General features: G+C 40.3%; 1 protein-coding gene across 2 annotated transcripts in view; it reads left to right on the top strand.

Annotated features, from left to right (window-relative positions):
• Window positions 1-10,446, top strand: part of Ophn1 (oligophrenin 1) — a 442,504-nt gene extending 432,058 nt beyond the window's left edge. For both annotated transcript variants that reach the window (XM_005401585.2, XM_005401584.2), the window contains exons 24-25: window positions 5,359-5,400; window positions 6,622-10,446. In XM_005401585.2, coding sequence (XP_005401642.1) covers window positions 5,359-5,392 — 34 coding nt within the window. In that variant the 3' untranslated portion in view covers window positions 5,393-5,400; window positions 6,622-10,446. The remainder of the gene's footprint in view (window positions 1-5,358; window positions 5,401-6,621) is intronic.
• Window positions 10,447-11,095: the final 649 nt, after the last annotated feature.

Raw genomic sequence — 11,095 nt, 5'->3', positions numbered from 1 at the left:
ATGCTTGTTGTATTACATATTGATATCTTCAAAGTGGTTTCTCATGAAAACAGATAGAGACATGCAATATTGATCAATCAAGGACTCACTGACAGTTTCTTTCAGCAAAGTAATAGAAGACAGTAGAACAACTATGTTAACTATCCTGTATATACATACACACATAATTTTTCCTTCTTTCCCTTCTCTTTTCCCACATCCCAGTTGCTCTTTACCCTTGAGTACTTTCAATGGAATTTTTAATCTCCTGGATATCTGCTCAAATCTGTTTTATGGATTCTGTTTCTTTCTTATGTTGGCTATTCATGGTTTCCATCATTTTCTCAATCTCCTCTATTTTTATCTATATCTGCTGTAGAGTCACTAAGCATGTTTTTCATTGTGGTCACCATCTCTGTAGTTATCTGAGAAATTATTTTTCATTTTGTTTTTCTAAACCCTCCTTCATTTGTTTTGTTTTTACCCCTTCAGAGATGTCAGGTGGGTGGCTTTTGGATTTTCCTACCTCACTGTCCTCTGCATTTGCCTTTGGTGAACTGGATGTCTGGAGTAGCATTTTGTTTAAGTGTTTTTTCATTTTTGGTTTTTTTGTTGTTGTAGTTTTTGTTTTTGTTTTTTTAGGTTAATTCCTGGGTTGATGCTTGTAAATTGCCTATAGTGAGTTGCTTTATGGCTAGTATTAGAACCTTTAGGAAATAACTACTTCTTAGAAGTGTCTTCCAGGTGTAGCTGGTTTTTGGGTTCTCAGTCTATTGCAAGATCCTACTTCTTCAATTTTTGGGGGATGAGAAGTTGCTGCCTGCTTGGTCCAGCCCCTGGTTCTTTGGCACTGGCTCACAATATTTTCTATGGCACTTAGTCAATCTGAGTCTTGGTATACCAGGAAGAACAGATGGTTAGAACAGTTATGTCACTTTAGCTAAAGTGGTACAATCAGCAAAAACAGTAGTATCAAACACAGCCTAGAAAATGACAAACTTAAGTAACCATTCATTTTTGGCACCTTTAACTGAATGAACTAGATTTGTAGTCATATAACAAAATCTAAAATAAATCGGAAGATTGTATGCAGTAAATAAGCCCTCAGTGTACCAAGTTTACCCTCAAGGGAGAAAATTTAAAAGGGGTTGGTGGAAATACAGAAATAAAAGAAGAAGAAGAGATTAGAAGCAAGGCTGGAGGACAAAGGAGGATCATGAAAACTTTGGAAAACTCGTACAGAAAACAGGAGGGAAAGACATAAGAAATAAAAGGAAGAACAGAACAACAACAAAAAATTAGAAACCACATTCACACTCATAGAAAAACAAGATCAAACAATGAAGGGAAGAAAACAAAAAAGGAAAAAAGAAAAACAAAAGGGAGAGAAGGAGTGAGAGAAAAAGTAGAGAAAGAGAGAGAGAATCCTGTTCAAGGTTTGTCTCTTCTGTCCCTGGTAGACAATGTGTGCAGACAGAGTCCAGATCTGTGATTTAAGCCATTAACAGCTTATGGCAGGCATTGGACAATCTCAGCAAGCATCTTTATTCCCCCTGAAGTTCATGCTTATTTCATTAAGTTCATGCTTATATGAGGCTGGGACCAGACCTGTTAGCCTGCAGGAGTCAGTGCACCTTCTGTGGGCTTGAACTCAGCTGGGAACCACTAGGTGAACCTAGCAGTTGTTCTGAATTCCAAGCTCAGTTGGTCCCACTCCAAGATGGCTTCCAGACAGTCACCCTCTCTTATGGGATGTCTGATTCCTTACCATGCACCCCAAGCCAGTGCAGTTCTTCATGACCACTGCTGTGTCTCTCCATGGAGGCCTCTGGGGTTGCCAGAAGTCACTGTATGTCTGCAGGTGTGAACTCCTGACTCACAGAGAAGGTTCTTCTGGCTACCTCCTTCTTCTTTGTTGAAGTTTCTTTCTTCACTCTCCCTGTGGGCTTCAATTCTCCTTTCAGATCCTTCCTGGGTCCATGGGACCTACTTCCCTCCTTCTTCTCTTCCTTGAGTTGCTATATTCTAGTGTCTGGACAGAAAATCTCAAAGAGGCTCTTTCTCTGCTGCTTACCATTCTCCCATCTTCCAGGAAGTCTCTAGACTCCATTTGAAAATAAAAGCTGACAGGGACATGTAGAATACATCATTCTACTATAAACACCCTTACAGTAAACATGGCTTCCATTTCAAAAGTAAATAGTAGAGTCAGGCAATGATTCTCACATTGGCTGCATGTCTTAATCACCTAGGAAACTTGGAGGAAAGAAATCACAGATTACTGGCTTCCACTCTAGACCTGCTGAAACAGAATCTCTAGGAAGAATGCCTAGGAATACTTTTTTGCTTGTTTTATGCCTTCCCTCTGCACACTTTTCCTGTTCCTTACCTCCCTTTCTTCTTCTGTTCCTTCTTTTTTAACATCTGTTTTAAAACTTCTCAAGTGCTGGTACAGACTGTCCAAGGCCAGGACATTTGGGACCCTTTGAACTAGAACGCGTGGGAAAATGATTACTCACTTAGCCTTCAGGGTATCTTCGGTGAGTTTGTGCCATTACTAATCAGAGTTTGAACTTGTGCTTTCTAACAAGTAATAAATATAACTCTTCTAGGTGGTAAGTTAAAAGCAGAACAATGTGCCTCTTTCAGCAGTGGAGCTGGGATAGGTTTGACAATCTCTGGTCAAAACTGAAGGACCTGACTTACCTGTGTTTGATTATGTGCAGCAGGTCACCTCCGTGCTACTTTGTAGTGAGCTATGGGGAGCTGTAGGCTGGGATACATTCACTTTAGACAGTAAGTTGGTGTTTATTCTACCTAAGCAGATGAGAGTAACATCAAGGCCTCAGATTTCTTTTACCGATAGCATAAAGATAAAAATTTTCACCTAGGAGGTTTTAAAAGCAGGCTTAACTAAATGTCTACTTTGAGAATGAAAGAAAAGAAAAGGAAGATAAGAGTAGGAGAACAAGCAAGCATGGGTCTACTGAATATCTTAATAGGGCATGCAGCTAGAAGCAGGAGTACTTGGTGGTCTTCCCTCCTTCTCTAGGATAAGTCATTTGAAAAATAAATACCAATAAAATTGAATATAATGGAGAGAATGAACTGGGCATGCCTAAAGGAAAAAAATTAAAGGAGATGATATTTGGGCTAGAGTTTGAAAGGTAAGTAGAAATACACAGAAAACTATGGAGGATGGATATGTACCCTTGAACAAAGAACCAAGGCATGGAGAAGAGGCTATGGAAGAGTCATGAACTTGTGCAATAGACTCTTTAGGGCAAGCAAACTTCTAGCAGGAAAGATATAGCCAAACTGGTGTTACAAATGTGGCAAGATTGTGAGCACTACCACATGGACTGTATTAGTCAGGGAACATGGAATCCTTAGACCAACCACAACTACAGTACTACTTTAGCCTAAAAGGCCTGCTTTGGCACTTTAGGCTAAAGTAGCAATGTACCTACCTTATATCCTAGCTTCTAGTACAGAGGTGCTGAACCGATGGCATGCATGTTGCAGTAGGCTGTTTGTATCATTGAAAGCTCTAATAGGTTCACCCTCACTGTTCTAGAACCTACAATTAATCCTGTTCTTCATCCCCAGATCGCAGTGGCTATACTGTCATGAGCCACTAACCCATGTTCCCATAGATTCCTCCTACTCAACATCCACTTAGGGAACGCATTCCTTCTCTCTACGTCTCCACTGTGTAACCATCACTTCCATCAGTGCACTCACATGCAGACCACTGAGCAAGGTCCTCAGGCTAGCCAACAGTCAATCGTATCCAGTCATTGTTGCCAGCCTTTTCTCTTATGTGTGATGAAAGTGAGGATCTCTTCATTTTTTGTCCCTTTTGCTTCCCATTTATATACCTAATGGTAGAATGACAATTGAATGACACCACTATCTCATTCTAGTACCTTCTACAACACCTTTTAAAAATTATCTAAAAAATGAGTATATAAACACTCACTGCTCTGGCATTTTTAAATGTTATGTACAGGTACCAACTCCCCATGATGAATGTCACCATAATGTACTACAAATAAGTACTAATATTTTTTTTTCCTTTGGTACTGGAAATTGAACTCAGGACCTTACATTTGCCAGGCAGGCACTTATGACACTGAGCTATATCCCTGGCCAGTACTAATATTTTTTTAAAAAAATAAAAGCTAAAAACAATATTGGAGAAACCAAAAAATGAGTAGAAGTTCATCAAAATGAGAAGGGTACAGAGGACATTCCACAGTTACAGAACAGCTTATGCACCACAGGTTCAGAAGTGATTAGTGTTCCACTTTAGCTAGAACATTTGAACAAGTGGAGAGAAGATAGGCTGAAGGTGAGATCAGGGAAATGGACTTGGGTCAGATCATGAAAATCTTGTACAACATATTAAGGTGTTTAGTCTTTCTACGGTAGTTCTACTGGAGAAGGGGTCATAGGTGATGGTTAAATATGACAATGCATATTCGGAAATGACTGCATTGTGTATACATTTCACTGATGGTAAATGGAGAAAACACACGAGAGAATAAAGACTGGAGGCAGGGAGATGAGTAAGGAAACTGATTATTCTGTCAAGAGTTGATGAAGTCTTGGCCTGTGGCATTGGCAGTGGGAATGCAGTAGAAGGGACAAATTTGACATAGGGTGAGGAAGCTACTGTGTAACTCTAGTAGGGAGCATCCAAATATAACACAATAAGAGTATGACTAGTAGCACTTTGGGAGAAGAGCCCTAATATTTGGTGATAATTGAAATAATGGGCGAGAATAAGATCATTCAGCAATAGTTATAAATAGCTTCAAGAGAGAAAAAAAAATAGAAGCCTGAGGACATGACTGTTGGAACCAGCTGCTGGGTGGGATGCTCTATTTACACTACAGGGAAATTTATTCTCCAGGATTGTCTCTTCCTCCCAGTTGTTCCCAGACCAGTGTAATTTAGGATTAATCTGAACACATGAAGAGACTGGGGAAAGCAGGTTTGGTCTTCAAAACAAAGATGAGATCATCTTTTACATGGTACTTGCTCTGACCTCTTGCCTTTCTCACCATTAGAGATGATCACAGAATGCAGTTTGTGATCTTGGGCAAATTCTCTAGGATCTTCTATCCTCCCATTGTCTACTTCTTAAAGGGTTATTCTGCCACCTGTCTTTGTGTCGGGGACACTGGGCTCTCTAAATCTACCAGAGAAGTTGGCCAACTGTAAATACTCTCTAAAACATCTGCACAGAATCACTTTCCCAGTTTCCAAATGATTTGTTTGACATTGGCCTGGAGGGCTTCTCCATCTCCTTTCTTTGCCTTTCCTGTCCTGTTCTAGAGCCTTACTCAAATATCTTTGTTCTTTTGCCCACAGTTCTCAAGGTAGACTTCCTGGAGATGAGAGTTGAGGCCACAGGTATGTAATCTCTACCCCTGGTTATAGAATCTTCAAGTAAGCCTCCTTTATGGACCTTGAATTTTTGAGGACTGGGTTACCATGTAAATCCAGAGAGTAAAGACTCACCTCTGTGCCTCTGTTCATTACTCTAAAATTGCGTGACACTTAAAATTAGTTCCTTTCAATTCTGAGGTTTTACGTGATTTAAGTCACCTTCCCCTTTCCTTTCTTTCTCTCCCAGCTGAACTGTAGTATAGTTTTATGGGTTGCCTTTGAATTGAATCCATTAGGAATCCTAGTCTGTAATATTTTGGGCAAGTACATTTGCTTTTGTAAATTTCAGTTTCTTGGTCTGTAAAATGAGTAACTGGAACCTTCTCACTCTGACAGCTGTTAGATTCATAAGGAAACCAGAAACTTCCTTTTTGGTATTGTAACAGGTATCTAGAGGCTACCTCAGTGTCTATAGAGGGACCTCATCCCTTCAGACCATATAACTATTTCAATAATAACCATGTGAGCCTTCATCCTTAGTCCTTTATATTTGCACAGTGCAGAGTGCTTTCATATCCATTATCCATTTCCATACAAATCACATGCCAGAAGTAAGGAGGGTAATGTATGTTATAATTCAAATAAATGAAATTCAGAGGAGATAAGTCACTTGCCAAGGTCATAGGAGAATTGGAGGCCAGGGAAATGCCTTTCTCTACCCTGGAGTTCTGATTGCTTATCAGATTTCTGATATGATATGGACTAATGTACACATAAATGAGTCCCATGTGTCTGGAGATTGTCTTGCCATTTGATCCTTAGTCTTCCTTTTCTTCCTATCTCTGCTAGTCCTCAGGGCTCCATGGGTAAACAACCTGCTCTTTACCAGCCCCCATAAAGGTGAAGTCCCAGTAAAAAGAATATTGGAGATATTGTAGGGCCATTAAAAAATGGTCCTGATGCACGTGGGAGTAATCTCACAGATGTCTACTTTCCTTGGTAAGCTTTTTGGAAATCAGAGTTGAAACCAAACGCGTAAAATCTCCAGCTTTGACTACAGCATAATCTTGGGACTGTTTTATGGGATCTGAGCTGTAAGGACCTTTTCCCAGCCAACCTCTATTGCTCAGAAGATTAGCTACCAATTGTCCGCTTAGCTACATACCAAGAGAGGGCCCATAGTTCAGTGGCTATTAAGTGTTTAGCCAGTCATGCTAATTCCATACTCTTTTCTTTCCCTTTCAGATTTTAAAAGCCTTGGCCTCGGGGGCCCTTTTCCAGGTTCTGAAAGGGTCTACTTCAAAACCTCCTCTGCTGAATCATTCTGTGCTGAAGAGCAGCTCCCTCCCAGCCGTTCACCTTAAGGCTCTGGGAATTCATAAAATAAGGGGCACATGTCTTAGATACATGTTTATTTCTCCTTTGTATTCTGTTTTCATCCCCTCAGAAGGTCCATCTCAGCTCTTGCAACACTGTGAAATGGCTGGATTCCCTCTGCCAAAGCCAAGATACCCGCTGATGAGTTGAAGAGGGGAGCCAAGTTTTCAACTCTTTCTGAACTTCCTGCTTCCTCAAAAGGCCATTGAACTTGGAAAGATTCAGGGCTAAAGCTCTACCTGAGGGGTCTTACACTCCACTAAAGGCCACTTGAATTGGGGCCATTGCTTACTTTGGTTGGAGGGGTGTAAGAATGTTTGCTGAACATTGGAGAATCTTAACATGTCTCTTGCTTAGGATATGGACACTGGTGCCAGGTTGGTGTTCTGGTGCTGCAACATGTTGCCAAGAACCTGTCTTCTCCTGTGGGATTGGGTGGCCTGAGTGATACCCCCATGGGATCCTCCTCTCATGTGAACTTAAGAACGTGGCCTACCTGCTCTTGCATACAGTGACTTAGGACAAATCTGCAAAGCATATTTTACGTATCAAAGTCTAGGTCTGTTTTGATTTTGTTCCTCCCATCTTCATCTTCACCTGACAGCTTCATTTTTAAGCAATCAAGAATAACAAAAAAACCAAAAAACAAAATTGGAAAGCATTTCTTTAAAGAAAGCAGACTTTGTCCTGTAGGAGTTCCATTCTTGGGTCAAATGCTAGAAAAAATTGTTAAAATGGTTTGAGATGAAGCAGCTGTTGGTGTTGTTTCATTTTTGTCTTTTACTGATAAGCTCTTTTTATCTTCTAAAAAAACAATTCTTAACCCAGTGCCCATGGATTCAAGAATTCCGTAATGCCCCTGAGATGATATATGTACTTCCATGGCAGTATGCCTTTATGGGCAGAAGAGTTTCCAGTGAGCCTGTGACCCAATAAATGTTCAGAACCACAATACCTGAGATAAAAGATTCTTTTTGGTACCCGTAAAGTACTTTATTAGAAGGGCCTTTCAAAAGCGTTTAGTCCACTAGCCTAGTTTACTGGCAGAGGAAAGTTAGTGGCCACAGCAAAACAAGATCTCAGTTCCCCAAGCTCCTAAGCAATGTTGTTTCTTTTTTTTTTTTTTTTTTTGTTTTTTTTGTTTTTCTCCGGTACCGGGAACTGAACTCAGGACCTTGCGCTTGCCAGGAAGGCGCTTTTACCGCTGAGCTAAGTCCCCAGCCCCGCAATGTTGTTTCTATTACACCACACTTACATAGCAAAGATCCTCATGTTTGGTGACTTTTGTGGTCATTATTTTGGGGATTTGGCTTTACCATCTTTATTGAGCCCCATGTATTTGCTACCAATTTACCGTCTCAACCACTGGAAGGCAGCTAAATAAAAATCAGTGCAGTGGATCAGAAATCTGAGGAATAGACCTTTCTGGATCCTGTGTGATAAAGGGAAGCTGCTAGAAAGAGTGTCAAAGTTTGTGTTCCCTTTAGATTCATGGGCCATTGCCTGTCTTTAGGGCGTATATAATTATAATGTGGTCCAGTATAAGAGAAAGGACTTTCTGACTTGCTATAGTCTAGCAAGGCCCTGCTAGTTCACTTGGTGAGGGAGAGGAAAAAGCACATATTTTCAAGCCTACATGCCTTTGGACAGTGCTACTGAAAAGTGGTAGTCATTTTTAAGACTGGACTCCAAAAATACTTTATTCATGAGTTAGGAACATGACCAAACATAGTGAAAGCCTTTGTGAATGTAATTAACTAGAAGCTTAATCCATTTTAAATCAAGACATGCCCACATGGCCACAATGAACTCTTTCTACCCAGTTGCTAAGAAATCAGGAGCAAGAGAGCCAAGTGGCCATTATTCCATCTGCTGCTTAGCCCCAAAGGTAGTCCCTGTGAGGCTTGCTGGCCTCTTGCTGAGCCCTAGTTGGTGACCTTTGTTATGACTGAAGTAGTTAGGTGTGCAGAATTTGACCACTGAAGCAATGACCAGTGGAACTTTAATATCTTTGAAGATTGTAGAGACATGGTTTGACTTTGGTTTTTCTTGGAGGAAAATGCCAACAATCACCACTACAAATACTGAGCATCATTGAAAGGCATAGAAAAGTACTACAGTCCCAGTGGAAGAGGTATCCAGAAACTCGGCAAGGAGATTGCTGTATTGGCTAGACCACAGCTAGCCTGGAGAGACTGGGCCACTAGTCTCACTGAAAGCCAGAGAACCGACTGGCTAGCTCTGCCCCTGCTCTGGGCAGTCCCTAAAGAATATACCACAGTGTCTCCTATTGGCACTCTGATATAAAGAGCAATAGCTTCTATTGCTATTTGGGGATGAGAATGGCTTGCCCTAGGCTTGATGGATGGTCATTCAGAACAGATTATAGCAAGAGGGTGATAATCAGATAGTGGCTGCTGTAGGAAATTATCAGCAACCTTGGCCCGTAGGTTAGAAAAACTGCCAGTGGGTGGACTATACTCGAACTGGCAGTGATAATAAAGAAGCTAACACTTATTAAATACCTATTAAGTGCTAGATGCTTCACATATGTTATCTCATTTCATCCTTGTAACAATCACATAAACAATCATCTCATTTTACAGATAAAGGAATTGTGGCCCAATGGGCTAAATAACACACACAAGGGTATAGATAGTAAATAATAGGTCTATGATTTGGATCCAAGAATCTCTGACTCTATACCCCATGCTATTTTCCCTTTGTCATGGTAAGGCAGGCATTTGAACAGAGGCCATATTACTGGATCTGGCATGACTCTTGCCTTTTGCCTGCTTAACATAATATTAAAAGGTAAGCATTTAAGAGAGGGAGGAGATGCAAGTCCTTACAGGGGAATGAAAACTGGCTGAAAGATATTCCAAAGTTGGGCTTCACCTTCAGTTTACCCACTTGGTAACGATTTTCTAAAAAAGCTTACCCAGTTTTCAAAGGGAAAAGGTCTTGTATATGACTCTGTACTTCGTGAATACTTTGCCAAGGTTATAGTATGTATAGCTTCAGTCCAGGAGATTGGTGACCTCCCCCCATAATGCAGTTTGAGAAACAGAAAAGGTTTCTATGCCTCTGGTATTTGATGACTTGAAGTCAGCCCTACAAAGTTTTTCTATGGTGACAACAAATGTCATGAGATGGTTTAAAAAAAGAAATATCACTGAATTTTTATTTTTGAGGTTTAACGAAAGGTGTGTGGGGCATGTCAAACCACTGAGAGGCAAAACTAGGCATCCAGTTTCAATAGTAAAATATTGTCATGTAAAATATTTCTAAAATACTGTCATAGGGAGGTAGCCTTCCATATTCAAGAAATTCCTTGATTCTGTAATAACTAGAACAAATAAAGTAATAGATGAATAGTTCTGTGACTGGAAAAAATTTTGTCTTTTGAGAGAATGTAGATCAGTGACACTACTATTAAAGTAGCTATAGACAAGTGGCCTTGACACATTAGAAGTCCACAAAAAGCTACAGAGAAACAAGATGACTTGAGATATTTTTAGTGAAGCAGAGTCTTCATTTTCACTGAAAAATGAAGCAGTTGATGATAAGGACATTAATAGAGCATGCAAAATGCTTCCTATGTGAAACATATGTGTGAAATAAGAAAAAAAATGACATATTTGGGGCCCATTCATGTGACTTTCAATAAAGTATATAGACTCTCTAGTATAAGTGGCCTTCATGTGCAGTTTTATCATGGAATTAGTCTTTGAGCCTATCAAGCACAATGGTACAGCTACTACCTGCTGCTCAGATTATCTTTTACAAATCCAAGGACACCGAGGCACGGAATTCTTTTTGGACCTAAGAAGCTCAATCTGCTATTTAATGAAAACATCTACAAGACTTGCTACTCAGAATGTGATCTTGGCATCAGTATTACCTGGAGCTTCTTAGAAATGCACATTCCCAGTGCCTAATCTAGACGTCTAAAATCAGAGTTTATATTTTAAGATCTCCAAGAGATTCCTATGTACACTGAATTCTGAGAAGCACCGGATAAGGCTGATCTTGTAAATTGAGATTGGTTACAAACATTGAGTACATAGCTATCTGCTTCTTGCATTGCTTTGCACATGTCCTTGTGCTTTGGTGAAAGTGAATGAAGTTTCTTCACCTCAGTAATGAATCCAATGAAACCAGCCTAGGGAATAAGACTGAAAGTTACTTGGCTTTCAAATTCTGTGTGGTAAAGACTGTGGAAAGGCAACAGGGGGGCAGTTGGAAAACTCCTTTCAAGAGCTTCAGGAGTCCTGATTGAGCTTTGACATGCTCCCTGCAATGCTGAGCAAGTCTCTTTCTGCCTAGGCTTCAAATTGTT

Source organism: Chinchilla lanigera, unplaced genomic scaffold, assembly GCF_000276665.1.
Source record: "Chinchilla lanigera isolate Chin_1 unplaced genomic scaffold, ChiLan1.0 scaffold00074, whole genome shotgun sequence".
NCBI lineage: Eukaryota > Metazoa > Chordata > Mammalia > Rodentia > Chinchillidae > Chinchilla > Chinchilla lanigera.
The sequence above is the reverse complement of the archived record's forward strand: the minus strand, read 5'-3'. Positions and strand labels throughout refer to the sequence as shown.